A 19,668-nucleotide genomic window follows, 5' to 3' on the forward strand; every position below is an offset into this window, starting at 1 on the left:
TGTGTACACAGAGTTTACTAAAAAGAAAGGTTTTGAACAACTCACTTTCACTGTTTGAGTTTCCGCTCGCAGCCATCTTGCCAGTCAAGAAGTGTCCATCTCCGAATGCGAATGAATGGACTCCATAGGACGAAATATTAGTCTTATATGAGGCTCTTTTTACAACTAGAAGGTTAATATTGTTTTTCACTTGCGACAAAACAACGAATTAGCCGTGCATTTATATGGAAATATGCTTTAGGAGCTATCCATCCTCGCACTCGGAGATCAACACTTCTTGACTAGCAAGACCGCCGCGAGCGGAAACTCAAACAGTGAAAGTGAGTTGTTCAAAAACTTTCTATTTAGTAAACTCTGTGTACACAAACAATGTTCTCAATGCTCGAGTTCATGTGTAGAGACCCAGGCGATACTTCGAGCAAAGTTTCATGGTGTGTCGAACCTTCTTAGTGTTGTAAAAATATCGATTTTGATGCGCTCAAATTTATGCCCCTAGTACTCCCATTCACCGGCCATTGACCACAAAACTAAATCACGGTCAATCTCAAAAACGGCTCATTTGTCGTAATTATGCTTTTAGATATAAGTTTGTCTCATTTACAGTAAACAAAAAACAGCCCAGGTTGCATTTTGGCAACAGTTATCCTTTAATATTTGTCTTTAAGACATTTTAAAGCATTAAAAACATTGGAAATAATTATATTTCTAACATTAAAAACTATTTAAATCATTTATATCATTATGACTGGGATTTGATAGTGGAAATTATATTGGTTCATGATAAAAAAATCAGCAAAAAAACATTAAAAAAGGCCTAGTATTCATAAAATAGTGCTAAAATATAGTTTATTTATATTTTAACATGCTCCTTAAACTGAAGTTCAAGTAAAGGTGTGGAGGGGAAGACAAAAGCAACAAGAACAAAGTGAGAAAACAGACAAAACAAAGATCAAAATGACATAAAGCTAAAAAAACGAGACAAAACAAACAACAAACATCAGGGATGTTGCTTTCAGGCTTCTGCCAAACATCATCAAACTAATAGAGCAAAAAAAAAAAAAAAAAAAAAAGCTCAATGTCAACTCTGAAAAGTCTAGAAAAATAACCCATAGCCCAGCCTCATTTTTTCAATCATGTTCTGCTCTTGGATAAATGACAAGCAGCTTTGCCTACACAAATACTGGCTAAACGGTCCCCGCATATAGTGTTTCCAAATTTCTCCAAGTTCACGTCTTCTCAGTTATTGTCCAGACCAGTCAACAGCATAGAGCTCCAAGACATTTTAGTTTTTTTGCACTTAGCAATATCTCATTGGTCAAAAATCCATAGCTGAATATTACACAATAACGTTGTGACTTAGTCACTAAAAATGACTTCATGCACCACATTTAGTGAGGAAAAGGCACACGTTTCCAAACAAATCCAGTGAAAAATGTAACCCTGGACCACAAAACCAGTCTTAAGTAGCAATAGCCAACATTACATTGTATGGGTCCAAACTTATGATTTTTCTTTAATGCCTAAAATCATTAAGATATTAAGTAAAGATCATGTTTCATTAAGATATTTTGTACATTTCCTATGGGAAATATATCAAAAAAAGAATTTTTGATTAGTAATATGCATTGATGAGAATTTCATTTTCTCAATATTTAGATTTTTTTGCACCCTCTGGTTCCAGATTTTCAAATAGTTGTATCTCGGCCAAATATTGTTCTAATCTAACAAACCATACATCAATGTGAAGCTTTTTGGAAAGCTATTTAAACTATTTAAGTATACATCTCAATTTCAAAAAATTGACCCAAGTTAAATCATTTGAACAGTAATAAACATGTAAAATACACAACGTAAAGGATGTACCTGGGCACTCTGGGGTCATGCCATGTGCTGACGCCCGTCTGCGTGTGCAGGAAGTAGACCTGACCCTGCTGTGTGGTCCTTTGCTCTGTGAATAAACAGCAGGGGGCACCATCGATCATTCACAATGTGAAAAAATGACAAGAGGCTTGAATACAGTCATTGTTTATGAGCTTATGTGTGTTTGTGTGTAGTAGTGATACTTTCATTCTTTCACTTTCAGTTTGATTCACCGCATGTCTATCTGATCCATCACCGTAAACTATGATTGCATCACACAAATGAATTGACATTAAGAGAAAATAACGGCTAAATAAAAACTGATGTTAACATGATATACAACTAACAAAGCTGAGAAGATTGCATTAACCTTTCAAATAAAGCTCCCCCCCCCCCCTAAATAGTGACTTTGGACCACAAAACCAGTCTTAAAAAAAGTAGTAGACTTTCAGAACAAAAATGTACAGATAATGTACTCACTCCCTTTTCATCCAAGATGTTCATGTCTTTCTTTCTTCAGTCGTAAAGAAATTATGTTTTTTTTGAGGAAAACATTTCAAGATTTCTCTCCATATTATGGAATGATATTCCGGACATTATTCAATTGTATTTGCAATTGCGTTTTCAATTTGAGGACGCATAAAATGTGACATAATCCAAACGCAAAGGCAAATCGCGCATTACCGTTTGCATTTTCGTTTAAGCAAACGCACAGTGACTGCCAAATTTAAAATGGAAACGCATTTGTGTTTCCCATATCTTACAAGTATTGACCCAGTCATATTTAAATAGCAGTTTCAATTACCGCATCTGCTTTTTCACTTTCTCTGCGTCGTGTATGTAGCCAGCCAAAACTCAAATGGAATCGCAATTCCCTTTGTATTTCCATTTCCGATGCCTTACACGGAAACCTGTCAATCAGTGTCAAGGGTGGGATTATGCTATGGGGCGTGTTCGTGTTGGGACCTGACGTCACTCACAGTCGACCGCATTTGGCGAGACAGTCCTCGCTGCAGCCTGTAGCGCGATGACGTAGCTGGATCAGGTCCAATACGTACTGGACGGTTTTTTATTTATTTTTATTTTTTTTATTGCCAAGGTACAAAGCACAAAAGTACAAATTTATAATGTCAGCATTATACATGTTTATAATAAAAATAAATAAATACAAAACAAAACCTTAAACAATATAAATTAAAAAGATGAAACAAATTGATAGTTTTTTGGATGATGAAATAGTTTGGATATACTGTTGAACCTCTTTTTTAAAATAATAAATAAAGGGTTTTGTTGAGTGAATTTGCAGCGGTGAATAGGAAATGTTGCAAGTAGTAATAGTAGGTTAATGATAAAACATTCGATAATTTGATCTTTTTTGATAATGGACGTTGTTAGGCACGTGCGCGGTGGTTTGTTTTGCCGACGTCATGCGCAGTAGCGATCTCTGAATATAATACGAATGCGCTGTTTTAAAGGGACAATATTGTATTGTGATAATATTCTAACCTAATTCTAAGCATTTGCGCAGTTTGCATTTGCTTGTGGATTATGTCACATTTTATGCGTCCTCAAATTGAAAACGCAATTGCAAATACAATTTGCAATTCCGTTTGAATAATGTCCGGAATATCATTCCATACCATATAGTGGACTTCTATGCTGTCCCTGAGTTTGAACTTCCAAAATGCAGTTTAAATGCAACTTGCAGAAGAGTCTTATCTAGCAAAATGATCGGTTATTTTTAAAAAACATTTACAATTTATATACTTTTTTAATGTCTACACAGAGCTAGACAAGACGAGCATTTGAGGTTAAAAAGTATATAAATTGTAATTTTTTGGGGAAAATAATCGATTTGCTGTATAAGACACTTCTTTCCTGGGCTGCGATCATTTAGAGCCCTTTATAGACCTTTTTCCCCGAGTAAACGATGAGCGCCGCCATTACGAATTCTAACGTCAGATTGAATGCTTTTCTGTTCTGGTCTCCATAGGAACTCATTCAAATAGCATCCATCTGTTTTTAATGTAGCTAACGTCTGCAGCTTCGTGTCATCTACACACTCATTAAAGTGAAGTCATTGCGACATTGGCAAGTGATGGCGCTATGGAGCCATGTGCTTTTTAAAAACATTTGAATAGGTTTAACATTAGTTTATTAGCTGGGAATATACCCTAATTTGACTAGAAACAATGCAGAGCGGAAATGCAAAGCATTCTTTCAGTTAAGAGTCGGACTTACTTCCGTGTTCAGGAAAAACGTCTATAGCTGCATTTTGGAAGTTCAAACTCGGGGGCACCATAGAAGTCCATTATATGGAGAGAAATCCTGAAATGTTTTTCTCCTTACGATTGAAGAAAGAAAGACATGAACATCTTGGATGACAAGGGGGAGTACATTATCTGTACATTTTTTGTTGTGAAAGTGATCTACTCCTTTAAGTAGCACGGGTATATTTGTATCAATAGCCAACAATACACTGTATGGGTCAAAATAATTGATTTCTCTTTTATGCCAAAAATCATTAGGCTTTTAAGTAAAGATCACGTTCCACGAAAATATTTTGTAAGAAAAATTGGCCCTTATGACTGGTTTTGTGGTCCAGGATCACAAATCTATTGGAGGTAAAGGAGGACAGAACATCATAAATCTTTGTGATTTAAATATTTGCCACCAGGTTCTATGCTTTTAAATTAGTGAGATGAAGTCACAGATTCAGACAAATCATCTTCAATAAATTTCAACGTTGGTCTTGCGGTTAAAGGGTATAAAAATCGTTTCGCTAGAAAAGACTCTTATATCTCTGCCCTTTGAAGCTGCATTCAAACTGCAATTTGGACCTTCAACCCATCGGCCGCCATTGAAGTCCACTATATGGAGAAAAATCCTGGAATGTCTTCCTCAAAAACCTTAATTTTTAAAAGAAAACAAAAGCTAAAAGAAAGACATGAACATCTTGGATGACACGGAGGTGAGTACATTTACGTATGTGAAGTAGATGAAACCGTAGCCACTCACAAGCAAAATATCAGAAAAACACTTGAAAGTTTATCATTTATCCTTTGTTTTTCTTTTTTTACGTACACCAATATATCACCCAGCCCATCTCAAAGTCCCTGTTCCACACGTGTACTTGAGCTGTATCTCGTGTCCACAGACCCACATTGAGCTACTTGAGCAGAGCAGAGCACACAGAGCTCTATTTAACCTGTGTCTATAACCTCTGCCCTCTGAATCTCTCCCCGGACTCACACACACGCACACAGACATAGCGGGATTTCCAGGTCAACCGTCTGACCCTGCAGCTGGCGCTGACGGCACGTCGGAGATATTTCAGACGAGTTCCTTTTCTACAGCTCAAGAGACGTTTTAATTACTCCTACTCCTGCACACATTTCCAGCACAAGTGCTTGTGTGTGTACAAAACCTAGAGTGTATGTTGCAGGGTGTATTTTTGACCTTTTCAAGCTGGCCAGTATTAATGGAAGAACTGATGTGTGTGTGTGTGTGTGTGTGTGTGTTTGAACAAACCATATCCCTCGGGCAGGTCAGGCGGTGTGTGTAGGTGAGTTCTGCTCATGTAGTTCCTGTGTCTCTGAGAGCGAACCCTCCGCTCCTGCACACGGGGGTCATCCGCAGGTACGCCCGCTGCCCCGTTGGGCGTCATGATGGGTGTGTTCTCATCCACCAGGCAGCTGAGTGGCCGGCCGGGGCTCGAGTACTCGGACGCAGGCCTGTGTGTGTGTGAGAAAGAGGAAATGAGAACATGAGGTCATGGCTTTGATTCTCAGGCAACACAATTGTTGAATGTTCTTTGAATGAAAGTGTGTGCTAAATGTAAAAAGGTAAAGTGCAAATGTGAAATTCAAAAGAACTGAAGATTACAGTACATTTTTGTGATTATGCAAATCGCCATTATATATGAATGACAAAACGTCTTCGTTTTTTGGAAACACTTTCTAGTTTTCTTGGATTGAGTCTTTCTTTTGAAAGTACAAATTTAAAGTCTATATCAACAGACCTTTCCATCTGGTTTGGACGTTGATGGCGAAAAAAAAAAACAATTTAAACCATCCTAGGTTGGTTTGCTGGGGTTAACTGGTTTAAAATTGTTTCCCAGACTGCTTGGTGATTAGCTTGACCGATTGAAAGACATCAAAAATTTCTTTAACACCAGCCAACAGATCAGACTAGACCATCTTAGGCTAGTCTGTCCTATCCTACAAAACCACCTCAAACCCAGTGATCATGACAGTCAATTAGTTAAGCCAAAATGCCTTGATCCTCCAAGACTCTATTTCAGTCTGCAAACTATTCACATCTCTGACAAAACTAGAAAAAAGACACATACATTCAAAAACCCAAAATAAACAAATAAACTGGTTTGCTCTATATAATATTACTCTAACAGAATAAAACAAATGACAAAAAAAAAAACATAAAATAGAAGAACAAATAATTTGTAATCAAATAAGTAAAATTTAATTAAAGTAAAAATAAACGATAAAAATGAACGGCAAATAAACAAAAAACTAAAATAAATACAAATACAATAAAAAACAAAAAAGAACAAATCGAATTGAAGTAAAATGAAAAAAATGAAAAAGTAAAAATACCTTTTTAAAAAAATAAAATGAATGAAAATAAAACGATTCATAAACAACAAAAACAAAACAGAAAAACAAAACAAAAACAATTAATAGAAGAACAAATATAACTGCATCAAAAAGTTTAAGATAAAGATGAGAATAAACAATAAAAAAAAATAAAATGTAAACATAAAATACAAAAATGTAAATAAAATAAAATAATAAATAAACAGTTTTGCTCTATATAATATTGCTCTAACAGAATAAAACAAATGACAAAAAAAAAAAAAAAACATAAAATAGAAGAACAAATCATTTGTAATCAAATAAGTAAAATTTAATTAAAGTAAAAATAAGTAAAAATAAACAATAAAAATGAACGGCAAATAAACAAAAAACTAAAATAAATACAAATACAATAAAAAACAAAAAAAGAACAAATCGAATTGAAGTAAAATGAAAAAAATGAAAAAGTAAAAATACCTTTTTAAGAAAATAAAATGAATGAAAATAAAACGATTCATAAACAACAAAAACAAAACAGAAAAACAAAACAAAAACAATTAATAGAAGAACAAATATAACTGCATCAAAAAGTTTAAGATAAAGATGAGAATAAACAATAAAAAAAAATAAAATGTAAACATAAAATACAAAAATGTAAATAAAATAAAATAATAAATAAACAGTTTTGCTCTATATAATATTGCTCTAACAGAATAAAACAAATGACAAAAAAAAAAAAAACATAAAATAGAAGAACAAATCATTTGTAATCAAATAAGTAAAATTTAATTAAAGTAAAAATAAGTAAAAATAAACAATAAAAATGAACGGCAAATAAACAAAAAATAAAATAAATACACGTACAATAAAAAACAAAAAAGAACAAATCGAATTGAAGTAAAATGAAAAAATGAAACAAAGTAAAAATACCTTTTTAAAAAAATAAAATGAATGAAAATAAAACGATTCATAAACAACAAAAACAAAACAGAAAAACTAAATAAAAACAATTAATAGAAGAACAAATATAACTGCATCAAAAAAGTAAAAGATAAAGATAAGAATAAACAATAAAATAAAACAATAAAAAACAATAAAAAAGTAAATAAAATAAAATAATAAAATTAGTTTGAAGTAGTAATCCAGCTTCACCAGCTGAAAAACCCCAAATATTCCTCTAAAACCAGCCCACAAACTAGACTAAGACCAGCAAACCGTCTTAGGCTGGTTTATGGTGTCGTTTCAGAAGGATCATGTAATGTGTCCTTTATTTTAGTCTTTAAACCATTTGCATCTCTAACAAAACAGTTATTTAAAAATAAAATAAAACAAAACATTTTTTTAAATTAATAAAAATAAACTACAATAAAAAAATAAAATAAAATAAATAAATAACTTTTTTTATATAAAATAAAATTCTTTAAAAATAAAACAAAACAAAGTAAATTCATAAAAAAAATATAATAAAAAACCCTGAAAAAAAAAACCCTGAAAAATAAAAAAATAATATAAAATAGGTTTGAAGTGGTCATCCAGCCTCAAATATCCCTCTAAAAACAGCCAACAGACCAGACTAAGACCAGCAAACCATCTTAGGCTGGTTTATGCGGTTGTTTCAGAAAAAAAAAGAAAATAAAAACAAAACAAAAAATAATAACAAAATAAGCATTAAAAAAATACATAAAATTGGTTTGAACTAGTCATCCAGCTTGACCAGCTGGAAAACACCTGTAATATCCTCTAAAAATAATAAGAAATAAGTTACAATGCATTAAAAATGAATAAAATAAAATCAAATAAAAAAAAAAAAATCTAATAAATTTAAATAAAATAAAACTAAAGTAAAATCATCATAAAAATTATAAATATTAAAAGAAATAAAATATAAAATAAAACTGGTTTGAATTAGTCATCCATCTTGACCAGTTAAAAACACCCAAATATCCCTCTAAAACCAGCCAAGAGACCAGACAAAGACCAGCAAATCAGACCAGCATCTTGGTCTGGGTGTATACTGTCATTTCATAAGAATCAAGAAACAATTAGGTTACAGACTCAAACAGGTATTAGTGGTGGAAACCCATTCTCACAATAGTGTGACCTTTTGGTGTGAGGTCCAAATCTCAGAAGCACAAAATGTACAGTTGCTCTGGATACTAAACGAACAATGTAACCGTGTCAGCGCCCAGCAATCTCCGCAGACAAACACTGGCAAGCAGAGGTGCGAGGAGCCGACTGACTTTCAACGTGACAAAGTGGCAGACCTGCAACCTCTCCAAACAAGGGAGTGAATCTGCGTCCGGCTCCAGCTGCCCAGGTCGACCGTAAGTGCTGTTATTGTGAAGTGGAAACATCTAAGTGCAACAGCAGCTCAGCCGTGAAGCGGCTGGCAACACGAGGACAGAGTGCTGAATCATGTAGCGCATAAACACAGCCTTTCAATATTTCCTCTGTTGCACTCACTTTCAACACGTTAGACACGTATGGCCTTTGGAAGCAACTTCAGAATGAAATTGATGTTTCAAGAGCTTCTGCACACTAGGGCTAGTCGGCCAATATTGACATATGACCCCACTAATGTGCTTATTGGGCCGACCTGAACCAAATCCCCACAGGTGAACGGTAACGTCTAGAGGAATGACTAGAAAAATAGAGGCTGTAGAGTAGAAACTAAAGAGTATATGGGCGTTTCTTTAAACTATGGCCACTTTTGGCCCTGTTTTTGGAATAAAATGGCTGACAAATTGGCTAATTTTATTGCTAGTAGTTCATGCACCCATAAACACACCCAATGAAATGTTGGAGACACTGTCCTTGCTGTCCTGAGCTGAGATTCTCAAATGCATCGTAACATTACGTAAATCATAGAGACCAACGTGCTTGGGAAACGTGGTCCAGACCAGTGTTTTTTCTAGATCTCTGTCTTGGAACGTTGCCTGGAATGTTTCTGGGTCTTTATGGCTGAGTGTTTTCTTAAAAATTCATGAAGTGGGGATGCTCCCCGACATGGCTTTATGTCTTTCAGCTGTATTCTGGATGAATTTGGGTCAGTCTCTGAGAAGGCAAAAGAGACAGATGTGGTCGACAGACATTTTCCTTGTTGTGTGGCACGGGGAACCTACACGTACACACAAAAAAAACAGTGTCCTATTCAGCAAAACCACCTCAAACTCAATGACCTGGACTGTAATTTGGGGTAAGCCATAATGCCGTTATTCAACAAGACTTTGTTTCAGTCTGCAAACCATTTGGATATCCAAACAAAATAAAATAATATAAAGAAAATAAATAAATAAAAACAAAAATAAATACAATTACAATAATAAAAAAAACATAAAATAGAACAAATACAATTAAATCAAATGAGTAAAATGAAAATAAAACAAATTCATAATAGAAAGAAAAAAATTAAAAATTTATTTTTTAAAACAAAATCGAAGAACAAATAACATTAAATTAAATAGAGCTAAAATTAAACTAAAATGAGACATTTATAATAAACGCAAAAAAAGAAATAATAAAAAAAATAAAACTAATAAGTAAAAATTAATAAAAAAAATCTACAATGAAAAAAATTTAATTTAATAAAAGTGTAAATTAATCAAACAAATTAAAATAGAAAATAAGTACATTTACAATAAAAGCAAAAAATTAAATTTATAAAAATAAAAAACCTACAATTAAAAAAATGAATTTAATAAAAAATAAAATAATAAACAATAAAAAATAAAATAAAACAATTCATAATAAAAAGAAAATAAAGGAGAAATAAAAAAACAACCAATAGAACAAATAAAATATTTAAATAGGTTAAATAAAAATAAAAATATTTACAATAAAAAATTAAAATCAAATGAATACAAATTTTAATTAAATCACACAAATTATAATAGGCAATAAATAAAAAGCCAAATATATATAAATTGACTTAAATAAGTTACAATTAAAATGAAATGAAACAAAATGGAATAAACAAATAAAAAACAGAACAAATAAAATTGATTCAAATTAGTAAAATTAGAATAGAAAAAAGTAAAAATGACTAAAAAAATATCTACAATAACAAATTAAAATTCAAAAAAATACAAATTAATCAAACAAATTAAAATACAAAATAAGTAAATTCACAATAAAAAGCAAAAAATAGAAAAAATGAAATCTAAAAGAATTTAAATAAAATAAATAAACTACAATAAAAAAAATGTAAACAAATAAATACAAAATAAAAATAAATCGAATTAATTAAAATAAAACAACTAAACTGACCAGCTAAAATAAAAAATAAAAAATCCAAAATCCCTCTAAAACCAGTCAACATATAAGACTAGGACAAGCCGGCCATCGTAGGCTGGTTTATCCTATCCAACAAAACCACCTTAAAATGCCTTGATCCTTTATTTAAGTCTGTAAAGCATTTGCATCTTAAATTACATTAATAAATAAAGTTACAAGAAATTAAAATAAATTAAAAATGAAAAGAAAATAAACCATATCACGTAAAATAAAACCATTCAAAGTAAATAAACACAAAATAAAATAAATAAATTCAACACAAAAAGCAAACTGGGATTACAACAAAGGAAACCTGACCCCCACCTGGTAGGTCTCTCCCATTGGGTGCTGCGTGTGATATGATTCAGATACTGGATCCTGCCAGATGCAGTTCTCCTCTCCTCCCAGCTGCAGAAAGAACACAAAGAGACATTCATACAGACGAACAAACAGACAGACAGACACACGCACATGGCGCAGGAACAAACACAGGGAGTTGGATAAGAACGATGGCTGCTACTGTTCAGTATATATGCTAAGGATCAAACACTGTTTTATATTTAAACATTCATTTAGTTGCTTTTAAAGAGTCATTTCACGTACCCGTCAGGCAGGTCGTTGTCAAACAGACGACTGCAGTCCACGACTGGCCCTCCGGTGCCTATCCTGTCCCTGGACTGAAGACTAACTGTTGACACAAACACAAAAAAACAGGCTGTTAGATGAGTCCCATCTGTGAGAGGTTTGTGTGTCATGGATTGACAGAGACAATGTGACAGCAAAGGCAAGATGATGACATGCATAGCAAAGATATTTTGCCATTTTGGGCCGGGTGTATATGTATATATGTCTGTTTTTGAAAAGCATCTTACATTAAAATTGATCAGAGATTTAAAAAAAAAAAAAAAAAAAAAAAAAAACCACTAACCCATATTGTCAGATATAATATGGGACAACAATCAAGGTGCATCTCAATAAATTAGAATGTCATGGAAAAGTTCATTTATTTCAGTAATTCAACTCAAATTGTGAAACTCGTGTATTAAACAAATTTAATGCACACATGCTGAAGTAGTTTAAGTCTTTGGTTCTTTTAATTGCGATGATTTGAGCATGAAGTGCTCTAAGATGTCTTGGTAAACAGGTGCAGTGACTTTGGTTTTCAACAAAGAATTACTGAAATAAATGAACTTTTCCACGACATCACGCACTGAAAAAACAACACCCCATATTGTCAGAAAAAGGTACTGCATTATAAATAAATTATGTATTTCAAATAGAAAAATTAATTAAAAAATTGGTAAAAAAAAAACCACTATATTAACGGATATAGATATAGATAATACAAAAGAAAATCAATAAAAAAAATGACATTGGTAAATTAATTGGTGTTTGCCAATTGAAAAAAATGCTAAAAATTGATATTACAGATATAGGTATAACAAAAAAAGGAAAAAAAAAGAAAAAGAGAAATATATATATATTTAAACCCCAATACAGCTACTGCATTTATAACAAATTTTAAATAGAAAAACACAATTTAGACAGATACAGATATAAATCATGCAAAAATTAAAATAAATAAAATAAATTATATATATATATATATATATATATATATATAAATGAACACTGGCAAACACCAATAAATTTATCACTTTAAAAAAAGCAAAGGATCAAATATGTATAATGGCTGATACAGCAAGACATAAGGCATTTTTTTTAAATACCAATTTGAAAAACTCAATCTATATTGCCTGAATTTTTAATAAATTAAGTATTTTAAATAGAAAAGATCAATTAAGAAAAAATGTTAAATAAAACAATATTGGCAGATACAGATATAAATCATGCAAATAAAAATAAATTAAAAAAACACCAAAATGTATAATACAGATATATGTATATGTCTATAAATAAAAAAAATTGAAAAAATAATTTAAAAAACCTGGTTTAAAAAAAACTAAAACAAAACAATATTGTCAGAAACAGATAGAAATACTGCAACAAAAAAACAAAAAACAAATAAAATTACATCAACTAAGTAAACTTAAAAAGTAAAAATGAATAAAAATCACCAATAAACAACAATAAAAACTCTAAACCAAATAAATACAAAATAAATTAAATAAATAAAAATAAAATGAATCATAAAAAAATAGACAAATAAAATAAATAGAAGAACAAAAAACTTTACAGATACAAATCATGCAAAAAAATAACATCAATAAACAAATCATTTATCAATTAAATTGTAATCAAATTTTATATAGTCAGATACAGATACTGCATTTTTAATAAATTATCAATTTTAAATAGAAAAAAAAATGGTTAAAAAAAGACATTATTGGGAGATAGATAAATCATGCAAAAAAAAAAAAAAATCTAATTTAAAAAACACCAAATAATTTATCAATTAAAAAATGATCAAATATGGTAGATAGCGCGAATGAGCGTTTCAAGCGTTTGCCGCGCAAGTTGAAAAATCGGAACTTTGGCGAAAATTCGCGCTGCGTTAACCAATCAGGAGCTTGCTATAGTATGTTAGTGACGGAGGCAGAAATCCAAAACAACAATGGAGGACAAAATCACCGTTGCTGTCTGTGGTTACTAAATTGCGAATAGCGCAATTTATTTGCGCAAGTCGCATCCGGTGTGAACGCACCTTTAGGTTTGGGGTTAATAACTACTTTCTCACATTCATGTGACTCATCAAAACACGTGCGATGCAAATCTTGACGTGACAAAACGAAATACAGGCATACAAGAGGGTTGTCTAAAACACTCAGCCATGGGAAAGCATTCATCTTCTGATGAATGGCTGCTTGTAAAAACTGTGGTGTGGACATGGGACGTGCAACCCGGGGCGCAAATACATCACCACCCCACAAAACTCTTTCTTGATGAAGGAACAATGCGGCTCTTGCAGAACATGAAAGAAAATCGCAACGGAATAGCAGAAGGCAACAAATAAATCAGACAGAACGAGCGTGTTTTCCCTCTTCAGCTCGCAACCGAGGGACATTTTTAGGGCGTCGGAGGTAAACGGGTGGGTTTAACCATTATTAATGACAAGCTTTGAAGCTGGTGTGACTCAGGGGATAAATGGCAGATGTGGCAAAGAGAGCAAAGCTTGTGACTCACCTACTATCTGTCCCCTCACGGTATCGCTGTCATTAGGCCCCAACTTGTTCAGGTCCAAACGCTGATCTGTAAATCAAAGAAAGAGAAAAAAAAGTTCACTTGAGAAACCAAAGAGCCAGCTTGTGTCATAACCTCTGACCTCCTCGCTCAGCGAACCTTAAAAACAGCCTGAAATGCTCCACTTTTTCATGCGTGAGGTCACATACACTGCAGTGCTCTGTATCAGTGTGTGTGTGGTGTGTGTGTGTGTGTGTGTGTGTGTGGATACACACACAGAGGCTGCTTTATTCCTCTCAGACTGTAGATGTGCTGATAGGAGTGAGACGCTTCCAGAAACACGCTGGGGCTCTCTGTCATTGCCGGAAAGAGGGAGACAGGAATAACAAGTAGCCTGCAGACATTAGAGAGGCCACTATCTGTTCTCACTCTCTCTCTCATACACACACACACACAGTCAGTTCAGGATGCACAGCTAGACTAAACAGGGCTGGAGGAGCGTTCACCCATCCCAACACACTCACATTTAAACCCTTCATATGGTCAAACACCTGCGAAGAATAATGACGACCATTTTATGGCTGAATGTAAATTGTTAACTTAGGGATACACTGATATGGAACAATGGGAATTCAAATATGTTTCTGCATATATATATATATATATATATATATATATATATATATATATATATATATACAGAAATTTAAATATAGAATTATAGAATAGAATATCGAAATATATAGAAATATCTTTCTGCATATATATGGGTGTGTGACCCTGGACCACAAAACCAGTCGTAAGTGCATATTTTTCAAAATCGAGATTTATTAGCTGAATGTTGAATAAATAAAAAGATTTCCATTGATGTATGGTTTGTTAGGATAGGACAATAATTGGTAAAGATACAACTATGTGAAAATCTGGAATCTGAGGGTGCAAAAAAATCGAAATGTTGAGAAAATTGTCTGTAAAGTTGTCCAAATGAAGTTCTTAGCAATGCATATTTTAATGCAGACATTTAAAACAATTTTTGAAAAAAGACAATGAGCTGAAATAGATATCAAAATTTGTAAAAATTAAATAGAAATACACAGAAATATATATATATATATATATATATATATATATATATATATATATATATACATACATATATATGTATGTGTGTGTGTGTGTGTGTGTGTGTGTGTGTGTGTGTCTGCATATATATCAAATATATAGAGAAATAGACAGAAATCAACACATTTTGGAAAAAACTGAAATAGATTTAGACATTATCAAAATCTTTCGGAAATAAATATAGAAATCTAGAGAAATAAAATATATTTAAATATTTAGATATACATTTCTGCATATATCACATATGGAAACATACATAAATTATAACAAATTTTAAAAAGAGAATATTCACTGAAATAGATGCAGACATTATCAAAATTTGTAGAAAATATAGAAAAAAAATATTTAAATATTTAGATATATATTTCTGCATATATATCATATATAGAAATATACATAAATGTATAACCAATTTTGAAAAAAAGAAAAGAATATTCACTGAAATAAATGCAGACATTACCAAAATTTGTAGAAAATGAAAATATAAATGTATAGAAATATAAAATATATTTAAATATTTAGATATACATTTCTTATATAGAAATATACAGAAACTTGTAACCAATTTTGAAAAAAAAAGAAACTTAGCTAAAACAGATACTGACTTTATCAAAATTTGTAGAAATTAAATATAGAAATTAACAGAAATATACAATATATTTGCATATTTAGAAATATATATTTCTGCGTATATATCAAATATAGAAAAACACAAAAATCAATACATTTTGAAAAAAGAAAAGAACATTAGTAGAAAAAGCTGAAATTGTCAAAATTTGTAGAATTTAAATATATTTATTTACGTATTTAGATATATTTCTGCATATTTCAAATATATATAGAAATAGAAATTTATAACAAAATCTTAAAAAACGAAAAGAATATTTGGAGAAACAGACATTACCAAACATTTTTAGAAATTAAATATAGAAATATACAATATATTTACATATTTAGACAAACATTTAACAAAGCATATTAGCTGGAACAGATATAGACAAAGCAAGAAAGAAAAGCAAGAAAGAGCAACAGTGTAATAAGAAGAAGTGGAGGAAGATAATGACAAATAGGAAGAGGAAAAAATGAAGAGGAAGAGCGAGATTTGGTATTTTTGCGATTTTTTATTTTTCATGCTTTTAGATGACAGAACAGTGAAGATTGACATGAAAGTGTTGGGTGGAGAGGGGGGAGCAGGATCGGCAAAGGTCCCTGGGTCGAGATTCGAACCCAGGTCGGCCAGAAGCGCAGTTGCACTATATGTCAGTGCGCTAACCACTAGGCTACAGACACTGACTTTTGTGAATTTGTATCAATTTAAAAATGCTAATATTGGCAGAGATCTATGAAATTCGATTAAACAATAATGTCCTATTAAAGACCCTGATTGTTCCTGACAGACTCAATTGGAGACAGAGAAAGAGAGCGAATGAGAAAAGACAGAGAAAGAATGATGGCAGAGAGACAGAAGGGGTGCAACAGGAAATGGTGAACTGAATCACTTCCAGCTGTGGGAGCGGCTGTGGGTTTCCTGTGCTTATCCAGGACAGTGGTCACGCTGGAGGCTTTCTAGGGAAAGCCTGCTTTTTAAAATCGTCTTAAACACAAGCGTGGAGCTGGAACCCAGCCAGACAGACTGTGACAGGGGCCCTCGTACCCTCAACATACTGACTTAGCTCACCAGCAGAAAACACCGGTTCTTGTGTAGCCTACAGGCAAATGAGACTAATAACAGGACATCTTTTACCTGAGACAGACAGCAGCCGTCAGCCAAAGTAAGATATACTATTATGTTGTGCGTTTTATTTAAAGGTCGCCCACTTAACACACACAGCCATTGTAGTACATACTTACAACCTCTCTGAGCCAATTATGCACACAAGTACACTTGAAATCTGCCTGAGTCAGTTACACACACACTCTCTCTTAGAGCCATGTTGTCTGAGCTAATTATGCACACAGAAACGGTCTGTTTCTGAGCCAATCATGCACAAATATGCAAACACACTTACAGCCTGTGTCCTTGAGTCGGTTAATGGAGTTGGAGAGGAGTCGTACACATCCTAGGAATCCCGCTCCCTGTTTCTTATGGATCTTCTTATGGTTCCACACGCTGATGGTGATGGAGTCCGACTTCCCGATGTACCTGAAGACATAACAAGAGACGTCACTTCAAGTCAGATTCCTGCATTTTCAATGTCTCCTTTAAAGCAGGCCATGGTATCTGCTTAAAACATGCATTATGAAACAGGATTGCACACTGAGGCTCGGAGGAAAAGATCTGTTTTATGTAGAGCAATGAGGACTTTATTAAAAAACAATTAAGATGGCAAAGATGATGTCAGAAAAATGACATAGGAGATGAAAGGAAGGAAAAAACAATGAAGATGATTATGAAGTTAAGTAATTCTTCAGTAAGAAGAAAAATAAATACCAAAGGAGAACAACAAGCTCAAGACAACAACAGAGAGGAAGAGGAGGAAAATGGCAAATGGGACAAAGAAAAGGGGGAAGAACAGGAAAAGCAAGATGAAAAAACAACAAAGAAGAAAAAAGATGATAGACTAGGATGAGGAAGAAGACAAGGAAGAAGAGCAAGATGACAGGAAAAGGAAGTAAATGAAAATGACAAAGAAGAGGAAGACAACAAAGATGACAGAGATAAGGTAAATAATGTCTAAGGTAAGTAGATGAAGAGGTAGAGAAAGTAGATGAAGAGGTAGAGAAAGTAGATGAAGAGGAAGAAGAAAGAAAATGATGAAGGAGGAAGAGGAAGTAGATGAAAATGACAAAAGGGAAAGAGAAAAGGGGGAAGAACAGGAAAAGCAAGAAAGATGAAGAAAAAGAAGAGTGAAAAAGAAAGATGACAGACTAGTATGAGGAAGATGATAAGGAAGAAGAGCAAGATGACAGGAAAAGGTTGTAAATGAAAATGACAAAGAAGAAGAAGACATCGAAGATGACAAAGATGAAGAAAAGCAAGTAGAAGAGGAAAATGTGAGGAAGAAGATGACATAACAGAGGAGATCGAAGTAGATTGAAGAGGTAGAGAAAGTAGATGAAGAGGAAGAAGAAAGAAAAAGATGAAGGAGGAAGAGGAAGTAGATGAAAATGACAAAAGGGACAGAAAACGGGGGAAGAACAAGAAAAGCAGGAAGATGAAGGGAAAAGAAAAAGATGACAGACTAGGAAGAGGAAGAAGACAGAAAAGAAGTGCAAGACGACGACAGGAAAAGAAGGTAAATAAAAATGACAGAGGAAGACAACAAAGAAGTAGAAGGTGACAGTAAAATTAAGAGGTAGGGGAAGTAGATGAAGATGAGGAAGGAGAAAGAAGAAAGAAAAAGATGAAGGAGGAAGATGAAGTAGATGAAAATGGCAAAAAGGAAAGAGAAAAGGGGGGTGAACAGGAAAAGCAAGAAAGATTAAGAAAAAAGAGTGAACAAGAGAAAGACGACAGACTAGGATGAGGAAGAAGATAAGGAAGAAGAGCAAGATGACAGGAAAAGGTTGTAAATGAAAATGACAAAGAAGAAGACAACAAAGATGACAAAGATGAAGTAGATCTTTGTAGAGAAAGTAGATGAAGAGGAAGAAGAAAGAAAAAGATGAAGAGGAAGTAGATGAAAATGACAAAAGGGAAAGAGAAAAGGGGAAAGGACAGGAAAAGCAAGAAAGATGAAGAAAAAGAAGCGTGAAAAAGAGAAAGATGACAGACTAGTATGAGGAAGAAGACAAGGAAGAAGAGCAAGAAGATGAAAAGATGGTAAATTAAAATGACAAAGAGGAAGACAACAAAGGAGAAGTGGAGGGTGACAGTAGATTGAAGAGGTAAGAGGAAGTAGATGAAGATGAGAAAGGAGAAAAAGATGAAGGAGGAAGAGGAAGTAGATGAAAATGGCAAATGAGAAAGAGAAAAGGGGGAAGAACAGAAAAAGCAAGAAGATGAAGGGAAAGAAGAGGGAAAAGAAAAAGATGACAGGTTAGGAAGAGGAAGAAGACAAGGAAGAAGAGAAGATGACAGGAAAAGAAGGTAAATGTCTTCCAATTTTCAAAGACAACAAAGAACAGAAAAAAGAGAAAGACAACAGACTAGGAAGATGAAGACAATGAAGAAAAGCAAGAAGATGGCAGGAAATAAATGAAAATGTCAAAGAAGAGGAAGATGAAAAGTAGAAGAGGAAAACAACGTGAAAGAGGAAGAAGATAAAGAAGCGAAAAAATTACAAAGGGGAGGTCAAAGTAGACTGAAGAGGTAGAGGAAGTAGATGAAGATGAAGATAAGGAAAAGAAGAAATAAAAAGAGGATTAGGAGGAGGAAGTAGATGAAAATGACAAAAGGGAAAGAGAAAAGAAGAAAGAACAGGCAAGAAGATTAAGAGAAAGACTTACAAAGTAGAGGGAAAAACAAGACAGACTAGAAAGAGAAAGATGACAAGGAAAAAGAAGTAAATGAAAGTGACAAAATAGAGGAAGACAAAGAAGTGGAAGCTGACAGAGTAAATAAAAATGACAAAGATGAAGAAAAGAAAGAAGAGGAAGACGACAACAGGAAAAAGAAAAGTGGGAAGTACCGGAAAAGCAAGAAGATGAAGGGAAAGACAAAGAAGAGGGGAAGGAATAAGAAAGAAGAGAAAAATGACAAAGGGGAGGAAGGAGGAAGAGGAAGTAGACAAAATAG

At 33.0% G+C, this 19,668-nt stretch overlaps 1 protein-coding gene across 1 annotated transcript in view; it reads right to left on the reverse strand.

The window, feature by feature from the left end:
• smurf2 (SMAD specific E3 ubiquitin protein ligase 2) overlaps window positions 1–19,668 on the reverse strand; it is an 87,148-nt gene that overhangs the window by 21,136 nt on the left and 46,344 nt on the right. The window contains exons 4-9 of the mRNA XM_073833547.1: window positions 17,000–17,133; window positions 13,872–13,937; window positions 11,331–11,415; window positions 11,052–11,135; window positions 5,392–5,594; window positions 1,864–1,948 (exon numbers count right to left, since the gene is read on the reverse strand). Of these exons, the coding sequence (XP_073689648.1) occupies window positions 1,864–1,948; window positions 5,392–5,594; window positions 11,052–11,135; window positions 11,331–11,415; window positions 13,872–13,937; window positions 17,000–17,133 (657 nt within the window). The remainder of the gene's footprint in view (window positions 1–1,863; window positions 1,949–5,391; window positions 5,595–11,051; window positions 11,136–11,330; window positions 11,416–13,871; window positions 13,938–16,999; window positions 17,134–19,668) is intronic.

This window comes from Garra rufa, chromosome 1 (genome assembly GCF_049309525.1).
Source record: "Garra rufa chromosome 1, GarRuf1.0, whole genome shotgun sequence".
Lineage (NCBI taxonomy): Eukaryota > Metazoa > Chordata > Actinopteri > Cypriniformes > Cyprinidae > Garra > Garra rufa.